Source organism: Alnus glutinosa, chromosome 14 (genome assembly GCF_958979055.1).
Source record: "Alnus glutinosa chromosome 14, dhAlnGlut1.1, whole genome shotgun sequence".
Lineage (NCBI taxonomy): Eukaryota > Viridiplantae > Streptophyta > Magnoliopsida > Fagales > Betulaceae > Alnus > Alnus glutinosa.
The window spans coordinates 691,156-712,911 of NC_084899.1; the positions used below are offsets into that span (position 1 = coordinate 691,156).

At 39.4% G+C, this 21,756-nt stretch overlaps 1 protein-coding gene across 1 annotated transcript; it reads right to left on the reverse strand.

Moving 5' to 3' along the window:
* Window positions 1–18,307: 18,307 nt before the first annotated feature.
* LOC133856637 (trimethyltridecatetraene synthase-like) lies at window positions 18,308–21,284 on the reverse strand. The gene is made up of 2 exons (XM_062291698.1): window positions 20,104–21,284; window positions 18,308–19,178 (listed from the first exon to the last, which is right to left on the reverse strand). The coding sequence occupies exons 1-2, from the start codon at window positions 21,010–21,012 to the stop codon at window positions 18,555–18,557; spliced, it is 1,533 nt and encodes a 510-aa protein (XP_062147682.1). The 5' UTR covers window positions 21,013–21,284; the 3' UTR covers window positions 18,308–18,554.
* Between the last annotated feature and the right edge of the window lie 472 nt (window positions 21,285–21,756).

Below are 21,756 nucleotides of genomic sequence, written 5' to 3' on the forward strand. Positions count from 1 at the left end.
TACAAATCCTATCTACTCATATATCCCTTCCTTCAATACTGATGCTTCCTCCTAGAATTTTCGGGTGTGTTGCTTTTGTCCACCTCCACAAGAATCAACATACCAAACTGGACCCATGTGCCGTTCGGTGCTTATTTTTGGGATATGGTTTACATAAAAAAGGCTTCCGGTGCTATGACCCCACTACCAACCGAACCTATATCACCATGGACGTTACATTTCTTGAGTCCGAGAATTTCTATCCTTCACGGGTACCCAATTCTTCCCTTCAGGGGGAGACTCAAGTAGAAGAGACGAATTGGTTGATGGCCCCCGTGGGTGAGCATGGAATGGGAAATAGAGAGGTTGAATCGCACGAGGTACCACCAGAGATTGAATATGTTGAATTGAGGAATGAAGAAGCTGAAGAACTTGAAAATGAAGAAGCAGAATTGAGGAATGAAGAAGCCGAAGAACCTGGAAATGAAGAAGACGAAAATGAAGAAGCATAAAATACAGAGTACCCTCAGTCCCCTCACTCCTCAGTACCTGAAGACCCTCCTCCTCCTAAGAATGTCCTTGAGGTAAGTACTCCTGCTGCACCTTTACATGCTAATATTTTGGATTCCCCTACTGGTTATGTGTTGCCTTGTAGACACAACCGCGGGAAACCACCGAACAGGTACAACCCAGATGAAGAAGGAAGGAAGTCCAAGTACCCAATTACAAATTATGTATCTACTCAAGGTCTGTCCAAGCCACTCAAGACTTTCACTCAAACACTATCGTCCTGCCATATTCCCAGTAATGTTGAAGAGGCGTTATCTGATCCAGAGTGGGCGCAAACAATGCAAGAAGAAATAGAAGCCTTAAAGAAAAATAATACCTGGAAGTTGGTCCCATTGCCGGAAGGAAAAAAAAATAGTGGGATGCAAATGGGTGTTCTCTATAAAATACAAGGCTGATGGATCAATTGACCGATATAAGGCGAGACTTGTGGCGAAGGGGTTTACCCAAATGTATGGCATAGACTACTCAGAAACCTTCTCACCAGTAGCTAAACTGAATACTGTTAGAGTCTTACTATCTCTTGCGGCAAATTTGGACTGGCCACTACATCAACTCGACGTGAAGAATGCATTCCTTCACGGCAACCTTGACGAGGAGGTATACATGGATATTCCGCTAGGATATACGGGATCGGCTGGGAACAAAATTGTTTGTAAATTGGAGAGGGCATTGTATGGACTAAAACAGTCACCACGAGCATGGTTTGGTCGACTTAGTTCAGCTATGAGGAAGTATGGCTATCGCCAAAGTAACTCTGACCATACTCTCTTCTTGAAACACCGACAAAGCAAGGTGACAGCATTAATAGTCTATGTGGACGATATGATAATTACAGGGGATGACGCTGATGAGATCTCGAAGCTACAAGAACAATGTCTACTGAATTTGAAATGAAGAACTTGGGAGGGCTTAAGTATTTTCTGGGAATAGAGGTGGCGAGGTCAAGAAAAGGCATATTCCTCTCTCAACGGAAATACGTACTAGACTTATTGACGGAAGTGAGAATACTAGAGTGTAAACCTGTGGATACGCCGATTGTGCAGAACCATAGGCTTGGAGAATATTCGGATTAGGTGCGAGCCGATAAGGTGAGGTATCAAAGGCTTGTGGGGAAGCTCATTTACTTATCTCACACTCGTCCAGACATTTCTTACGCCGTAAGTGTAGTAAGCCAATTTATGCATAATCCGAGTGAAGACCATATGGGTGCCGTAATTCGAATTCTCCGCTATCTAAAGTCATCACCAGGAAAAGGACTAATGTTCTCCAAGAATGGTCATCTGAATATTGAAGGGTACACCGATGCGGATTGGTCTGGGAATTTCTTGGATAGAAAGTCTACTTCAGGCTACTTTACATTTGTAGGAGGGAACTTAGTTACATGGAGGAGTAAAAAGCAGAAGGTGGTAGCATTATCCAGCGCTGAAGCTGAGTTCCGAGGCATGGCAAAAGGATTATGTGATCTTCTTTGGCTTAGAGGTTTGCTAACAAAGATCGATTTTCCTTCTGACTCTGCAATGAATTTATTCTATGATAACAAAGCTGCCATCGACATATCTCACAACCCAATTCAACACGACCGCACCAAGCACATGGAGATAGACCGACATTTCATCAAATAGAACCTGGAAGAAAAGATCATTCAGTTCCCTTTCGTTAAATCTGAAGATCAGTTAGCTGACATTCTTACCAAGGCAGTTTCCAGCAGAAACTTCAAAGACTCACTTGACAAGTTAGGTGTTAGAGATATCTACACACCAACTTGAGGGGGAGTGTTGGCGTGAGTCCCGCAATTAGCCAGTTATGGAAATCTTAGATTTAGGAATCCCTTCATTCAAGGGTCTAGCATGATTGTAGCCATAAACATTGTACATGCGTAGAATAGCTTCCTAAAATAGTTTCTTGTACCCCTATATCTTGTACTCAGTTTTATGGAATTGATATGAAAGAAAAAGTTACGTTTGACAGTCTCATGGTCCACCATCACATTGCCTACCATTTTTTGAATGATAACGGACATGTCCTCATTCCGACATTGCAATGGAACCGAAAACTCTTCCGTGAATTTCCACAACCTCTTGTTGAAACAAGCCGTGGCTAAGTTGAACAACGAGACCAAGGATAATGATATCATTCTCGATCTTTATGCCTCCTTCATGTCTGTATTCATGAAGAAAGGAGACCGCCCAGGTGATTATACGTACAATATTTACCTTCATTTCTCAAACAATTCGACTTTTAGTCTTCTACTGATGGAGTAATTTCTTCGTTTCGTGCAGGAAGTACAAGGTTTGAGAACCTATTGAAGCCATGCTGTATGGGTGTAAGCAGAGAATATTTTTGTGGCAGTGAGGATGAGAGTGGGGCTAAGAAATATACAATTTGTGATGACCCTAAATCACATTCTTTTGGGACACGGTGCATCCTACGCAGGAGGGGATGACGTGCTGTGTATTCAGCTTTGCAACCCACTGTCAAATGTAGAAGATTGAAGAAGAAAATATTGAGAAAACAGAGGAAAAACAGAGAATGGAGAAACAAATTTCTCTTTGTATTCAATTGTATTGAATGAATGATACAAGACTAAGTTTCTGCATATATACAGAGTATAGTCGGTTAACACTAAACTAACTATTACATCATCATTACATCAGCAGATCTAACTAACTATTACAACATCCTCTTAATTTACTCACGTGTCTAACTGCTAACACTCCCCCTCAAGATGAAGGGAAGAGATTAACGACATTCATCTTGGAGATAAGATGAAAGAAAGGACCATGACCCAAAGCTTTGATAAATAAATCAGCAATTTGGTGTTGAGTAGGAACATGTAGAGTCCGAATCAAACCAACCTGAATCTTGTCTCTAACAATGTGGCAGTCAACCTCAATGTGTTTAGTACGTTCATGGAACACAGGGTTAGCTGCTATGTGAATGGCTGCCTGGCTATCACAAAACAACAAAGCAGGTTGAGGATGAAGAACATGAAGATCTTTAAGCAAACCAAACAACCAGATCAATTCACATGTGGTAGAAGCCATGGAACGATACTCGGCTTCAGCCGAAGACCAGGAAACAATCACTTGTTTTTTTGATTTCCATGAAACCAATGAATCACCGAAGAAGACACAAAAACCAGTAACTGAACGTCTTGTGTCAGGGCAACCAGCCCAATTCGAGTCACAAAAAGCTTTAAGATGCAAAGAAGAAGCAGATGGATAGAAAAGGCCTTGAGCAGGAGCCGATTTGAGATATCTAACAACACGAACAACAACATTCATGTGAGGTTGCCTTGGAGAATCCATAAATTGACTAAGAACCTGAACTGAATAAGATATATTAGGCCTTGTAAGTGTAAGATAGAGCAAACAGCCTACTAATCTTCTGTAAGAAGTAGCATCTTGTAACAGATCACCAGAGGTACGGCTGAGTTTAAGATTAGACTCCATAGGAAAAGTAGCTGGTTTAGAGGCCAATAAACCAGTGTCTTCAATAATCTCCAGAGTATATTTCCTTTGGTAAACAAAAATTCCTTTAGAACTTCGAGGAAATATTTTAAAGGACCAAGGTCTTTGAGCTTGAATTGAGTGTGAAGGAAAGAAATCAAATGAGAAACTTCTGAATCATCATTACTAGCAATAATGATATCATCCACATATACCAAAAGAGCAACAAAAACATCTCCTTTCACTCGGGTAAAAAGGGAATAATTTGCTCTAGATTGGTTGAAACCATGTTGCAACAAGGTAGTGGAGAACTTAGCAAACCATTGCCGGGATGCTTGCTTGAGACCATAAAGGGACTTAGTGAGTTTACATACACGATGCTCCCCCTTACTAGCATAACCAGGTGGTAAACTCATGTAAACTTCTTCATCAAGTTCTCCATGAAGAAAGGCATTGTTGACATCAAGTTGGTGAAGAAACCAAATCTTTGATGCGGCAAGAGCCAATAAAATTCTGACTGTAGTGATCTTTGCAACCGGGGAGAAGGTATCAAAATAATCAAGCCCTTCACATTGTGTATAACCTTTAGCAACCAACCGGGCTTTATACCTCTCAATACTCCCATCAGCCTTGAATTTTATTTTGTAAACCCAACGGCAACCAATTGCCTTTTTACGTGGAGGTAAATCAGTGAGGAACCATGTATTGTTTTCTTCAAGAGCATGAATATCATCACTCATAACTTTCCTCCAATGCTGATGCTGAATAGATTGATGATAAAATTGAGGCTCAATGTTGGTGGAAACAGATAAATAGAAAAACTTATATGAAGAAGAAACTTTATCATAACCAATGGTAGAAGATAAAGCAAAAGGAATACCTGATGTGGATGGATGTTCTGATGAGATAGTGTGATCTGCAAGATGGCAGTGGTTTGTTGCAGATATCCAGGCTTATATAGAGTTCTGGAAGATTTTCTTATATTAGTGACAGATGGATTAGATAATGAAGTGATAGGAGAAGATGAAGATGAAGATGGAATTGAAGAATTGGAAATAGGTGGAACAGAATGGTTAGAATGAAAAATGTAATTGTTATCAAATTCTGGTGTATTAGGAAAAACAAGAGGCAAAGTGAAAATACCATCAGTAGGAGGAAAAGAAGAGATAACAGAATCTGGTTGATGTGGAAGAACAATGGAATTATGAGATTTATCAAAAGGAAAGATTTGTTCATGGAATATAACATCTCGAGAAACAAAGTAAGATTGTGATTGTAAATCATAAAGTTTGTATCCCTTATGATTAGAAGAATAGCCAAGAAAAACAGATGGTCTAGCTCTAGAATCAAATTTAGATCGATTTCTATGAAGGGTAGAGGCATAACAAAGACATCCGAAAACTCGTAAATGATCATAGCTAGGAGATTTAGAAAACAACATTTCATAAGGAGATTTGTTATCCAATAGAGGAGATGGAAGTCTATTTATAAGATAAGTGGCAGTAAGTACACAATCATCCCAAATAGACAAAGGTAAATGAGATTGAAAACGAAGAGTTCTAGCCACATTAAGAATGTGTTGATGCTTTCTTTCTACCACAGCATTTTGTTGGGGAGTTTCTACACAACTAAGTTGATGTATTGCTCCTTTTGAAGAGAAGAATTTTGCCATGTGAAATTCAGATCCATTATCAGATCTTAGAACCTTAATTTGTGATTGAAATTAAGTTTCAACCAAGTTGAAAAAATTTTGAATGAATAAACTGGCTTGAGATTTGGATTGTAACAAATGAATCCATGTGAAACGTGAGTAATCATCAACAATGGTAAGAAAGTAAGAACAACCATTTATTGAAGGAGTCGACAAAGGATCCCAAATGTCACAATGTATCAAATCAAACTTTCCAAGGGAATGAGAAATGCTAATAGGGAAAGCTAATCTTTTTTGTCTAGCTAGAGGATAGATTGTACAAACAGTGTCTCTAGATTCACAAGAGATAGCATAATTATGTTAAGCTAACAACTTTATTCTAGACGAAGGTAAATAGCCTAATCTGAAATGCCAAAGATCAGCAGAAACATTCTTAACAGATGCTGAAAAAGAAGGAAGAAAAGCATACTTGGTTGCCACATTTGAACTTGAAGATGTTGCTGGATCATGCACCAAGTAGTACAAACCATCTTGCAATTCACCCAATCCAATCGTCATCCAGCTGTTGAAACTTTGAATGAAGCAGAAATTAGCAAAAAGAATAAAACAACAATGAATGGATTTGATGAGTTTACTGACAGATAGTAGATTGAAAGAAAAAGAAGGAACACACAAAACATTTATGAGAAGAAGTTTGGCTGAAATTTGGACTGTTCCAATATGAGTAACAGCAGCCAATTTTCCATTTGGAAGTCTAACATTGGTGGATAATATGGCAGTGATGGAAGTAAAAAGAGAGATTGAACAAATCATATGATCGGTTGCTCCTGTATCAATTATCCATTTGGAAGGATTACTTGAAACAGGAGAGGTCAAATGACAAGAAGAAAAAACTGAAAATTTGGAATTAAAACTTAAAGAATTAAGATTGATTAAAGATGATTTAGGTATACCTGTCATGTTGGAGAACAACTGATCATGGCTATCAGGATTTATACCAACTTGATGAGCTGAATGGGAATTAGCATTCTCAGTTATCTGTGGTTTGAGCATAGCAAGAATTTGCTGACACTGTTCGGGAGTAAATTGATGAGCATTCTGAGAAGTCAATTGAGAATCAAACTGGGGAGCAACTTGAGGAGTGAAACTCATATTCATAGAAGCACTGTCATCATGAGTCTGAACTTGATGAGCAGAAGATTAACCATAAGTCCTGCCTTTGGTGAACTTAAAACTCGGGGGAAAACCTTGAATTCGGTAGTACTTTTCAATGGTATGTTCAACAATACCACAATGGCTACAAGTAGGGCGATCCTTTTTAGGAACGGTTTGGGATTGTGCTTGAAAGTTCTAGTAGTATCTGGTGAAGCAGAAGACCTAGATACTAAGGCAGAACTATTGTGGAAAACATTCTGATTAACATAAGCAAACTTAATCATTCTTTTCCTTTCTTCTTGAATGATTAAAGAAAAAACCTTGTTCATTGATGGAAGTGGATCATTTAACAGAATCTGACCACTGATATGAGAATATGAGTCATTCAAACCCATCAAAAATTGCAAAATGTAATCCCTCTCCCGATTTTCCACAATTGTTTTGATAATTCCACAAGTACATTTACAGCCACAAGTACAAACTGGAATTGATTCGAAATTTATCAACTCATCCCAAAGTGCTTTGAGAGAAGTGTAATAGGTATTGACAGAATTATTTCCTTGATTCAAATCAGAAATAGTTTTCTTCAATTCAAAGATACGAGTACCATTACGTTGTTAAAAACTCTCTTTTAGGTCATTCCACATGAACTGAGCGTTTGGTGATGTAGAGAATGATATTGGCAATTTCTTTCGTCACAGAATTCATGAACCAAGAAAGGACCATATTATTGCATCGAATCCAATTTCTAAAAATTGGATCATCAGAAGAAGGCTGAGGTAGAGAACCATCAATAAATGCAATTTTGTTCTTTGCAGTAAGCTCATGATCATTGAACGACTCCAAGCACTGTAATTGTCTCTATTCAAGGGTTGAGCCACCATATGTGAACCAGGACTATCACCATGGTGAAGATACAGAGGATTTGAGAAAGATCGTCAAAGATAAGAGCGGAATTAGAAGTAGAAGAAGACATTTCAGGAGTGAAAAATACCATGAAAATTCGTGAATGAAACTTAAAAAAGCTTTGATACCATGTCAAATGTAAAAGATTGAAGAAGAAAATATTGAGAAAACAGAGGAAAAACAGAGAATGGAGAAACAAATTTCTCTTTGTATTCAAATTGTATTGAATGAATGATACAAGACTAAGTTTTTGCATATATACAGAGTATAATCGGTTAACACTAAACTAACTATTACATCATCATTACATTAGCAGATCTAACTAACTATTACAACATCCTCTTAATTTACTCACGTGTCTAACTGCTAACACCCACTCTTGAACTGCTTTAATGGAGGGTTTTTTTTTTTTTTTTTTTGGGATGAATAACTTTAATGGAGTTTTAATGTTAAAGCTTTTATAATGTCATTTTAATTAAAATTGGTTTGCTTTGGGTATGGAGTGCTGAACTAATGATTAAGTGATTTAAGGGAGTTATTGTTTTTGGGAGGGGATTTTTTATGTGGTTTAGGCCGAATGAGTTTATTTTTAAATTCCTAGAATGTTAACGATTTAGTCTACTAAGTAGTAATGTTGATAGGTAGTATAATTTGGAGGTCAATGGTTGGATGTTATAGGATACCTTAGTTTAAGAATATTTCTCTAAACTTCTTCTTGCAATTTATTTAGGTAGAATGTCGATCCTGATGCTTACGACAAGTCTAGGTAAGGGTAAACATTGAAAAACTCCCAACAAGATTTTATTACAAATCTTTTGAGAAAGTGTTGGGGAATTTTACAAAGCAGTTACTTATGTGATATTTAATGCAAAGCTTTTATTACTCATATGTTATTATTCAAGAATTTTGTGCATAAATTATAGTTATGAATAAGAGCATTTCAAAGTTATGATTATAGAGCATTCTAAAGTTTAAGATTTATACGTGAATACAGTTTTGAATGAAAAGAGGATCTAAAGTTTAAATTCTGCACATGACTACAGTTATGAAAACGGCTCTTACAGTTTTAAAGTAAAGTTTACAATTATAGTAGAGCCTATAGAATTACAGAAAACGTTCATGTGCAGTAATTGTTTAACCCTGAGGCACTATTACAGTTATGATCGGTACCATATAGGATAGCAAGGCAAGCATACCGAAAGACGGTGTGTACTACAGGCCGGGGTTGGCCTTCACCTAGGGAAGATCCCTAACCCCGATGACTCTCCTCTGTGATGATAGATTGAGTCCATAAGTCATTGGGACAAAAGCCAATGTGCTCTGCTCACGGGTAATAGCGGTGTAGAGTCTGTAAAGGGTTAAACCACAGTTACAATTTTAAGAGAAAATAAATGAAAAGAAATTACTGGATTATTATAAATTTCATATGCCATTATTCATATTCCTCATTCATTTACTCATAAATTCTGTTTAATTGTTCATATGCTTATGCCTCTTGCCTTAAAACAATACATTTCATTTTATGAATCATGCTTTAACACGTGCTTTCTTATAAAACATAAATAGTCTAGCATATCATTTCTTAAACAATATGCATAACTTTAATCTCTAACTTATACTCACGCTAAAATCACATATCATATTCATACTTCTAAACATCATCATAATTTCAATATATTCAAAAGTACTCAAATCATCCAGAACAGATCATAATCAACATACAATTGGTTCAGGTTTGTAAAACAATAAATATTTTGCATTTCATCATATATGGAAATAATACTACTCAGTGAGTAGAATTGAACTGTCATTATGCATGACTAAAGATGGCATGAAGAGTTTATATCATGTTTTATTTTTCCGGTGTTGTAATTTCCTTACTGAGTTGTCGAACTCATCCATTTTTTTCCCATATCTTTTCGGATGACCCAGTAAGACGATGTTATTCTTGGTATTGGCGTAGATCTCGCTAAGAGCAATAGATCATTGTGGACCGACCAAATTTTTACTTTGTATAGTATGTTTCTCTTTGGAGTTCATGGCATTTTAAAGATTTATTAATAGACAGGATTAATAATAAAATAGGAAGTTAAAATCTATATGTTTTAAATGTACGCTTCCATTTAAATGTTTTTAGCACTCAAGTTCGCGTTTCCCCTTATATCCCAAAACGGGGGCGTGACAGCTTCGGTTTAGTCCCTGCCAAACACCGCAAAAGGTTGCCCAAACTCTGATTCACCATCTGTCTGACCATCCGTCTGGGGGTGGTAGGCATTACTAAAATTCAAATTTGTCCCCAGTTTTCCCCATAGGCTCCTCAAAAAATTACTGATAAATTTGGTATCCCAATTTGAAGTGATGGATCGAGGAACACCATGGAGATGCACAATCTCCTTGAAGTAAAGATGGGCGATCCGGGTAGCATCCATGGTCTTCTTGCAAGCTACAAAATGGGCCATCTTGGACAACCTATCAACCACAACTAAAATGGAATCACACGCCCGTTGGGTACGGGGCAATCATGACACAAAGTCCATGTTGACATTGAGCCAAGGAGCTTCAGGAACCAGTAATGGGGTATACAGGCCTGCATTGGTGAGAACACCCTTGGACTTCTGACACACATAACAACGCTCCACAAAGTGAGCCACATCACTGGTCAACTTGGGCCAGTAGTAATTAGAAGAGATAAGAGCCAACGTTTTGTCCCGCCCGAAGTGACCCTCATTATGAAGTTCACTAATAATCTGTGCCTTAGAGACTGGAAGATGGCATAGAACTCCAGATCATAGGTGGAATAATTCTTCATTGATCCCGATAGTTTCTCACTGAAAAAGGCTATGGGACGCCCCTCCTGACTGAGAATGCCACCAATGCCAACTTTTGATGCATCACAGTTTACTTCGAACACCTTCTCAAAATCAGGGAGTACCAAAACTGGTGCCTCCGTCATCTTCTGTTTGACCAGTTGGAAACTGGTCTCTGCCTCCTCAGACCACTGGAACTCACGTCCTTTGAGGCACTTTGTGATGGAAGCGATCAGGGTGTTGAAATTCCTGATGAATCGGCAGTAGAAAGTGTAACGCTCGGCTTTTTCATTGGGTGTTACAGAAAGACGCCAAGCCATGGAAACTCCTGACATCGTGCAAGGTTTCTGGCTGGGGCTACTCCAAGACTGCATCCATCTTTGATTGATCTGCTTGAACACCATCAGTAGATACAACAAAACCCAGAAAAGTTACAAAAGTAGTGAAGAAAGAACACTTCTTCTGATTGATGAATAGATGCTCCGTCCTCAACACACTGAAAACAGCTCGGAGGTGATCAAAATGTGACGCCCAAGTTGGGCTGTAGATGAAGATATCGTCGAACTAAACCACAACGAATTTCCCCATAAAAGGCCATAGAACCTGGTGCATGAACCTCATATAAGTGCTGGGTGTGTTGGACAACCCAAAAGGCATCACCATCCACTCGTACAAACCATGCTGCGTCTTGAACACTGTCTTCCACTCATCTCCATGCCTTATTTTGATCTAGTGGTAGCTGCTTTTAAGGTCAATTTTTGAGAAGACCTTAGAGTCGGACAGTTGATCTAACATATTATCCAGGTGGGGAATTGGGAACCTGTATTTTACTGTGGTCCGGTTGATTGCTCTGCTATCAACACACATGTGCTACGAACCATCTTTCTTTGGTACTAGCAGGGCAGGAACTGCACTTGGGCTCAAGCTCTCATGGATGTAGCCTCGCTCCAGCAACTTTACCACTTGTCGCTGCAACTCTTCCACTTCCTAGGGACTGAGGCAATAAGTTGGCTTGTTAGGCAAAATCGACCCAGGAATCAGGTCAATGTGATGCTATATATCTCGCATAGGTGGTAGTCCGGGAGGAAAATCTTATGGCATTAGGTCAAAAAATTCTGCTATCAGCTGCTGGACCTTTGGTGGCAAATCTGGAGTCTTATCTACTGCACTATTCCCTCAAGGCAATAAAGCATAAGCTCTATCTTCACACTTAACTTTGACTAAAAACCTGGACATAGAAAGCATGTTAGTATTATCGGCTATTGGGGCAGGATTGACTTCGTCAGGCCGATGTGCCAACACAATCTTCTTCACTTTGATGCTAAGGGAATATGTATTTTTCCTGCCATCATGCACCACACTGCGATCATACTGCCAAGTTCTGCCTAACAATATATGACAAGCGTCCATAGATACTACATCACACCAAGCATTATCAAAATACTTCTTGCTAACAAAAAGGGACACCAGGCATCGTCTATCTACTTTTACCTCACTCCCCTTGTTGAGCTACGACAACTTGTAGGGCTTGGGATTCCGATTTGTCTTCAACTGCAGTTTTTGGATAGCCTCTTCAGACACTACATTCTCACAACTGCCACTGTCAATGATCATTTTGCAGACTTTGTCGGCCGCTGTGCAAGTTGTGTGGAAAATATTGGTTCTCAACCAATCGTCTCCATAGTCGCCCTTGGGAGTCAGTAGACTCTTACGAATGACCAGAGTCTCTTGGCCGTCCCCATACAATACATCTTCATCTCCATCTTCGTCATACACTAGATTTCTAGTCTCCTCATACGTGTAGTCTACCATGTCTTCCTCAAGTAGGAGGTTCTTGCATTTTTGGCTGGCACATTTCCTGCAATCAGTCGCCCTATGTCCCTGTTCACTACATCTGAAACATTTAATATTAGGTTTAGAATACCCTGTGTTGGTGGCTGGACAGGATGAGATTCTTGGGGCCGAATCGGGCAATTGCCTTAATCACTTCTGACCACTAGTTGCTTGTTCTGCTACTTCTCCACGACAAGTGCACGCTGAAAGGCCTCCAAAACGGTCCACAGTGAATGTAGGCTGAGGGAATCTTGTAGGGGCTGTCTCAATCCTCCCAAAGACCACGCCACCATTTGCTTTTCTGTCTCAGATAGATCGTTCCATGCGACCAACTGATAGAACTCCTATGTGTAGACATCCACTGATCTCATGCCTTGCCTCAACAAGTGAAGTCGCTGAAATAGGGTTTGAGTGTAGCTGAAAGGAAGGAAGTGACTCTTCATCTTCTCCCAATCGGTGATCTTGGCTTTGCCTTCCCTCTCTCTTGACCACTTCAATTGCTCCCACCAAGCAGATGCTTTACCCTTTAATTTGATGGCGACCAATTTCACTTTGTCACGATCGGGGACTTCCTTATACTCGAAAATCCGCTCTAACACATTCAACCAATCGACGAAACCTTCGGCTTGTAACGTGACAGAAAACTCGGGCAGGTCTACTTTGAAACCGATGGCTCCATGATGACTTTCTCGACCACGGTGCCCTTGGTTTAGGGCAGGATTGTGATACAGGTTGTCGAAGGTGGAATTACAATCGGAGTTCTCCATCTCACGATTGCCGACTTCTTGCGCCATTAGACGTTGGGTTAACTCTATAACTTGCCTTTGCAAATCCTCAATCATCACATCCTAAACGTTACAATCATGGTGCAAAGCTTCCTCATTCGGAACCTGCCCAAATGACCACCAGCCATCGAAATTGATGAAAACTCGTCTTAGGAAAGTGCTGAAGCTCTGATACCAATTGAAGCTGGACAAAATAATGATTATTCTGTAGGCTATTCAATAGGTAGTTTTTAAGGGAGAAAACAAAGAAAATTATCCTAAAACACAAAGACAATCTCTGAATTTCAATAAAAATATCAATAATCAATCGTCTGTTCAAAAACGCCCACAAGCCGGGCTAATATAGCTGAAAATTGACAAAAATAGCGAACCCTAATAACCTTACGAAATATAGAATAAAATAAGTCGGCTGCCAAAAATCTGGCTCAAATCGAGCTCAGAATCACCTCCTAAACAATAAACGAAAAATTACAATAAATGGAAAACAATATCTAAAATTAGGTTTTTGGAAAGGAAAACAGTGAATCTTGGGGCTTGAAATAAGGTGCACTGAGTATAGCTCAATGGCCACGATGTGCGTGTCGAAGAGAGCTTTCCGAATTGGGGTCATATGCGCGAATCGGATACTCATAGTCAAAGTTATGGCCAAAACACTGTAGCGCACTCGGAAACTGCCCCAATTAGGTCAGATCATGATTTCTTGCCGATCTTGTGCTGATTTGCCTGCTCTAGGTATTTCGGCGCCATTAATGTGCAATCTGACAGCTTAGCATCGTCTGACTCGGATCTCCTTGCATCATAATCATTATTATTTTTTAATATAATAATAATTATTATTATTTTTGTTCAGCAGTCAAAGCTTCTACGTTCTACTGGAGTTACCGGTGACCAAGTTGTGCGTGGTGATCCAATAAGGAAGGCTCAAAAGCGCCGGCACCACAATAGATGTCAAATGGTATGCATAGTGCATCCATGACCCTAATCACAAGCCAAATTGATTAGGGTCATGGCTGGGAGAATTGCTCAGAACTCATACTTGCTGGAAGAATCGCTCTTAGCTTCCTCTTTCCATCACTAGTTGGAAATTTGGGAGCAGATTATGGCAAAAATAAAAATAGCACTCAGATGCATGTGGAAATGCCTGAATGTAAATGATGATGATGACGACGACGATGATACAAATAAATAGCCAGATCTAAAATCTAATATTGAAATAACACTTTTCGAGCAGCCAAATCTCGTAGCCTACGGATCCAGATTGCCGTATCGCAAATAATAAAAATAAACCAAATGAACCAAGTTTCAATAGGAAGCCCAAGTCAAATAATGTGCATCTACGTACATGGTAATTAGGGTGAAGGGAAAGAATCGCACATAATACGGCTACTGTCAATGCCGGTGGCCTTGAGATCGATGACGATCTCCAGATCAACCATGGCTGGATCTCTCTCTGTATTCCTGCCATAGATATGGCCAAGCGTGGGTTTCGGCCGGATCCGGCCAGATCTATCAAACCCACGCACAGACACCGGCGTAGGTTTGATAGATTTGGCCGAAAATCCACTCTTTATAGTCGTGAGATCACATCATCCCATTCTCGCTGACCGTCTAGATCTCGTTGCCAGTCTTTAATTGCCGGCTGGATAGAGGAAGAAGAACGAGAGAGAGAGAGAGAGAGAGAGAGAGAGAGAGAGAGAGAGAGAGAGAGAGAGAGAGAGAGAGAGAGAGAGAGAGAGAGAGAGAGAGAGAGAGAGAGCTAAGAGAGAGATGGCTTTTGTTTTGTTTTAAAAAGAAAGATCGATTGTTCTGTTTTAAAAAGAAAGAAACTTGAAAAAAAAAAAAAAAAACAGAAAAGGAAAAAAAAATTGTTACAGATGGTTTCAAAAAACCGTCTTTAAATTTATATGACTATTAATTTCTTGACGGTTTTATTAAAATCATCTGTAAATTTACAGGCGGTTATAATAAAACTGTTTGCAAATTAAAATATACAGACAGTTTTATAAAACCGACTGTAAAACTAAAATTCTAGACGGTTTTCAAAACCGTCTAGAAAAAAAACCATCAAGAAAATGTGATTTTTTTTTTAAAGTGTAAGGACAATGCTCTTTCGTGATTCTATAACATTGTGAGATCTTTCCTTATGTTAATTTTAATCCCTTGTACTGTATTTATTTTATTATTATTATTTTGGATTAATATAGTCTAGTATCAATAATAATACTTTCAACCAATTATTTATTTAATTATTAATTTTCAGATTGATATTATTTTATTTCAACAAGAATTTTGTGCACCATTCAAAATTATTTCCAAGATTTGCTCCCTCACAACGAACTCTCACATCATTCTCCAACACAGGCATGGCTTCTTTGTTGCTCCAACGTACAACAAGAACAGTTCACACATTTCACACATCATTTCCTCACTGGTCTCAGATATTTTTGAAGTGTTACTTCTTTTATGAAAATAAAATAAAATCTAGAATTGAAATTGATACTTCCAAAAGCTGCTTTAATTTAATATGGACCATTCGTTGTAGGCACAAGAGAATAGTGAAGTCAAGCCCCTAAAACTAGCTAGCTAGGAAATTATTACAAAATGAAAGTAGATAAAATAAGGATAATTCATGCTAAAAGAGACAACTTGATGCAGCAAGCCGTGGGATTAGCCGATGAAACCACAAATCCTTAATCCTCAGAATAACAATTTAAAGAACATGCAGAAACTAAAGAACAAAAGAGAAGAAAGAGGCCGTAGGGCAAACTTCATTATTCAATCCATGATCAAATTCTTACAAACTTATATAGAAATCGCTAAGGAACAATAAAGCCATTAGAGAGGGTGAAATCCCCAACATGGGAGTGAGGTTGAGAACTCAATTGTTGAAACACGGCGCCAAAGTCGAGGTCGTCCTTGTAAGTGGCAGGGTGTCTAGCAAAACAGGGGACCTCGACAGACAAATTCTGCAATAGAAGGGCCTTGCGGCTAAGGGCATCAACCACGCAATTTTGAATGCCCGTTTTGCGCTTGAGCACGAAGGTAAACTGTTGGAGATATTCAAACCAACGAGCATGTTTAGAATTAAGTTTCTTTTGGGAGTTGAGATGCCTAAGAGAATCATGGTCGGTGAACAAGACAAATTCAGTATGAATCAAATAATGGCGCCAATGCTTCACTGTTTGAACCATGGCATACAGTTCGAGCTCATATGTGGAGTAGCGGCGCTTGGCCTCGTTGAGTTTTTCACTGAAAAATGTGATGGGATGGCTTTGTTGACTGAGGACACAGCTAATACCCAAATGAGAAGCATCACACGCAACTTCAAAGGGAAGAGAAAACTCGAGCAGGTGAAGGACGGGGACTTCATTGAAGCATCACACGCTAATAACCACGGCCTTCCCAACAGTAGGTGGCACGCCTTCATAGGGATCACGTCGCACCAGACGGCATCCTTATAATTTTTTGCCAATGAAAAGGAAATCAGGCACCTATTCTTTACCGGGATGGAGGTATCATCAACCCAGCTGAGCTTGTACGGCACGGGGTGTTTTTCAATGGGCAACTTCAGCTTGTGGACTATCTTTTGTGATGCCACATTCATACCACTGCCGTTGTCAATGATGACATTGAGAGCTTTGCCTTGGTGTTCTACCCCGGTGTGGAAGATGTTGGTGCGTAGCCAGTCATCTTCGGCCTTGTCTTCCCTCCGCTGTCTAGCTAGAATCCGCCGGATCACGCATAACGGTAGCGTGGAACTTTCTAGGAGAACCTTCAACTTCGATTTCCGCTGTTTCCAGAGTGCCTCCCAAAGGCGCCGAGTTGTTGTGTACCCCAGGGTCTTGGTATGAGAGTTCTTCTCCGCAAGCCAAGGTGAATTTCTTGTCGTTCGTGGGACAGGCAATTGCATAGTGGCCCTTACCTCCTCATTTGAAACACTTATCCCGCACCTTGTCACCTCGTATGCCCACAGAATCTCTGGGTCATCGTTCATCAGACACACTCCACCCGGCTGGGTTAAATGACTGTGACCTATCAGTTTGTCCCCTCGTAGTTGTCCGATGATTGATTTTATCAGCTCTCGTGGGCATTGCACTACTCCAATTAGCTTGGAAACGTCTTGTCACAGATGTCGGGTGTTGATGCTTCAACTGCACAGCGAATTGGTAGGCTTCCTCCATGCTCATGGGCCGCATGGTTAGGAGTTCTTTACGAATGTCCTCCCGCAAGCTCGCCTTAAACCGAGCCAACGTCTGCCTCTCTGTCTCGAAAATTTGGCTCCGGATGCTCAGCTCATGAAACTTACTTGATAATCATCCACTGTCATAGTTCCTTGACGCAACAGAATTAACTCCTCAAACAAGGAGTCTGCATAATCCAACGGCAGGTATTTCTCCTGCAATTTAATCTTCATCTCTTCCCATTCGGTGATGGGCGGTTGTTGGAGCCGAAGCAAGCGTTCTTCCACGTTGTGCCACCACACTCGAGCCCCACCTTTTAATTTCATCTTGGCGAAGCGAACCTGTCTATCTAATGACAAACCCGACCAATCAAAGTAATCTTCCAGCGAGGTGATCCAGTCCTGGAAAGTATGCGGTTCTAATTTTCCATGGCAGTTAGGCACATCAACACAAACTCTTCTTGCAGCATCATCCATCCGGGACTCACCACATTCTGGTTGATCGAGAAACGGGGATCCTTCACGACGGGCATGGCAGCCATTGTGCGATCCTTGAATATACCTTGGAATCCATTGATTGGTGTCAACTGTTTGGCAAAACAAAGGGATATAATGCCCAGGAACAACGTCGGCAAATGCTGTTTTGTCCTTGCGCAAGTTGTCACACGGGGCACGTTTGTCTCTGTTCTTTCTGCCCGAACTCCCTAGTTTATCGAATATATGACTCCAGACTGCGCTTAGTGGCTGTTGTTGGGATTCAGACGCAACCTACAGGGCTTGTAAGCGTTCCAGAATGTCGTTAAGATCATCATGCTGGTGTGGGGACGGAGGGGTAGGAGTCGCTTGAGTACTAGGTCGGTTTTGCATGGTGGTAGGAGTCGGTTTGGGCTCTGATACCAATTGATGTAGCAAACCGTGGGATTAGCCGATGAAACCACAAATCCTTAATCCTTAGAATAACAATTTAAAGAACATGCAGAAACTAAAGAACAAAAGAGAAGAAAGAGGCCGTAGGGCAAACTTCATTATTCAATCAATGATCAAATTCTTACAAACTTATCCTTATATAGAAATCGCTAAGGAACAACAAACCCTACTAACCCTAAAAAATATAGGGCCATGCCCATTATTGAACCTATCAAAGCTGAAATTAAGAAAAGAAAATAACTTGCTTGCGCTTCAAGTAAAAGAGCACTTATTCGGCCAAACCACATGGCCCTAGATGGTCCACCATCACAACTAATAAAGATGAGGTGGGAGTCGTGGCTTCGTGACAGCAACAAGTGGGAACTTTCTAGATGTTGTCAAACCATAAACTTCCTCCATGCTCAAATCCTCCGGCTTCATGTTGTCTGGCAATTTCCACTCGAATCCGTGTAACATATTAGCCAAGGTTGAAGAAATCATCTTTAGTCCAAGGGTGTAAGCAGGGCACATCCTCCTCCCGGAGCCAAATGGCAACAGCTCGAAATGTTGTCCCTTCACATCGATTGCCTTTCCTAAGAACCTCTCTGGGTGGAACTCTTCAGGTGCGTTCCATATCAAAGGGTCTCTTCCCATACTCCATGTATTTATGAGAACTATACTTCCTTTACGAATATCATATCCAGCTATGTTACAGTCTTTAAGAGCTAAGTGTGGTGCTAGCATTACGGCTGCAGGGTGTATTCTCATTGTTTCCTTCATTATTGCATCAATATAAGGGAGTTCTGGGATATCTTTCTCTTCCACCCATCTGTCTTTTCCTATAACCCTATCTAGCTCTTCAGTGGCCTTTTTAATGAGGTGCGGTTGCTTCAAGAGCTCGGACATAGCCCATTCCAATGTACTCGCAGAAGTTTCCGTGCCTCCTATCATGAGATCCTGATATTCATGATGAACCAAGAAAAAAAAAAAGATTATTAATATCTATGCCATAAGACGTTTAATCTGAGGATCATTTACAATTTTTTTAAAATCGTAAATTTTCAAATTATGTGAATTAGGTCATTTCATGTATTGAGCGATATGAAAAATAGTGCTACATATTAAAAATGTGACAAGTTAATAATGATATATATATATATATATATATATATATATATATATATATATATATATATATATATATATATATATATATATATATATATATATATATATATATATATATTCAGATTTTTACACTTTATGTTGTGTAAAAGCTTTAAAGCCTTGAGCAAAAAAACTGTCTTTTAATTTTGTAAAGAAAAAACATTTATTCAAAAGTGAAGAAAAAACATTTTGGAATGATTTTTTTTTTGTTGCCTCGATAACATGTCATATGTTTAATATGTAGCATTTTTCACACCGTTCGATGTAAAAAAGGCCAAAATTCACATAATTTGAGAATCTAAAATTTCGTTAAAATTGTAGAGAATCTTAATCTGTAATCTGAAACCTATGATTCGGTGGTCTAGTCGCACTTGGTTTACTCCCAAGTGGTTTGGTGAATGGTAGTTCATGGGTTTATTATAAATTAACTGATTAAATTTATTCATTTATATTAGTTTAAAATTTTGAAATAAGTGATAATTTAACATAGTTTCAAAGTAAAAATCTAGATCTTAAGTTTGAACATTAACTCTATCGATTCACCCCTTTTCAATTACATAATTCACTTGTTTAAGTGTAATTTATCTTTTATTTTAATTAAATATTTTAGCAAGAGGTTTTTAAACCTGTAGAGAAAGCAATGATTTAACAAATATAAGTCAAACAAAAGAAGAAGAAGAAGAAGAAAAAAGCCCCGAGAAAGGTCAACGTATACCTGAGTGAGGCCCTTGACATTGTCATAAGTGAGCTTAACAACGGTATTAGGATCATCAACCAGCTGCAGCAATAAATCCACCATGTCATTTGGCACGAAATCTCCCACTCCTCTCTTTACCTTGTGGTCGTCAAAAACGTGGTCATAGAATTGATCAAATTTTTTCGTCAAGGCCTTCATTCGCTTGACGTATCCCTGCAAGTCCAAAAAATTGAGCCACGGAATCCAGTCTCCAATGTTCAACTTCGAATTAAGCAAGAACCACTCGTCAAGCATTTGTTGGAATTCTTTGGGCGTTTGCGTCCCTGTTGAAGTTTCGGATTCGGATTCACTGAAATACATCTTACCCAATACAATTCTACTTATAACGCTTAGAGTGAGGCGCAAGAGATGCTCTTTCACCCTAACGGGCTTCCCAGTCAAGGCAAATAGGCGAGAGACAAGAGCTTTTCTTTCTTCGACACGAATATACTCATACGACTCGAGTCTTTTTGAGGTAAAGAGCTCGGACATATATATTTTACGGCCCTGGCGGAAATATGGTCCGTAAGGTGCCCATAAGATATCGGTGTAATTGTAAGTGGTGTACTTCCCTGCCGCAGTTTGTGGTCTAGAGGCAAAGATATGATCATGTGTCTTTAGGATTTGCTTTGCCATTTCAGGAGATGAGGCAACCACAACAGAGAACGACCCGAACGTGAGCTGCATGATTGGCCCGTATCTTTGTGACAATTTGTGAATGGATTGGTGAAGGAGAGGACCAATAAGGTTTAGATTGCCGATGATCGGCCAAGGTTTAGGACCTGGTGCTAATTTCAGTTGGTGGCGTTTGAAGGTTAGTATTTTTGAAAGGAAGGCAAGGGCAGCTAGCCATGCCATTACGCTAAGAGCCCAAGCAAGAGCCTCCATTGTTTGGGATTGTTGAGTTCGGTTTGAATCGAGGTGCGTTTTGGTGTTTATAAAGCATGAGGGGATTCTGATCCACGACAATTCTTTAAGAATTGCCGTGGACAGACCGCAAGTTTGCAACGTACAATCAAAAGCTCTTTTCACTCTAAAAGGTTTTCTTTTTCATTTTCTTCAATCCACATAGGTAGGTAAATTAAGGTTTTCTCTCTTTTTCCTCAATGGTTTCCTTTCCATCTAAATTTTGGTTTATGGGTTTTTAACATTTTTTAGATTCTCTCCCATTATCTTCTTCTTGTTGGTCTTTTGTCAAAATTCCCTCTTCGTCTCCGAATTCATTTATTTTTTCTTTCTTTTCAAAAGTTCGTCCATTACGTGAACGTACATCTTTGAATGCGTTGAGTGTCAGTTTTGGAGGAGGTAATAAAGACAGGAGAAATGATATTGGCCACTCCTAGCACAATTATGGACCACTTTTATCTTTTTTCGATCTTTTGTTTTTTATGTTTTATTTATTTTTAAAAAAACACAAAACCATATAAATGATATTGGCCACATAGTACAATTAGGTCGGTCAACAACAACGAAAAACAAGAAAAGAATGAAACATGTTCACCAAGCCATAACCTATCATTATCAAGCTTAGTGTAAAAAAGAAAAACATGTTCGATCAAGAATTGGGCCACGTACTCCCCATCGGGTTGCCTACAGCTAGCGAATGGTCATTTTCCATTATAGACGAAACGA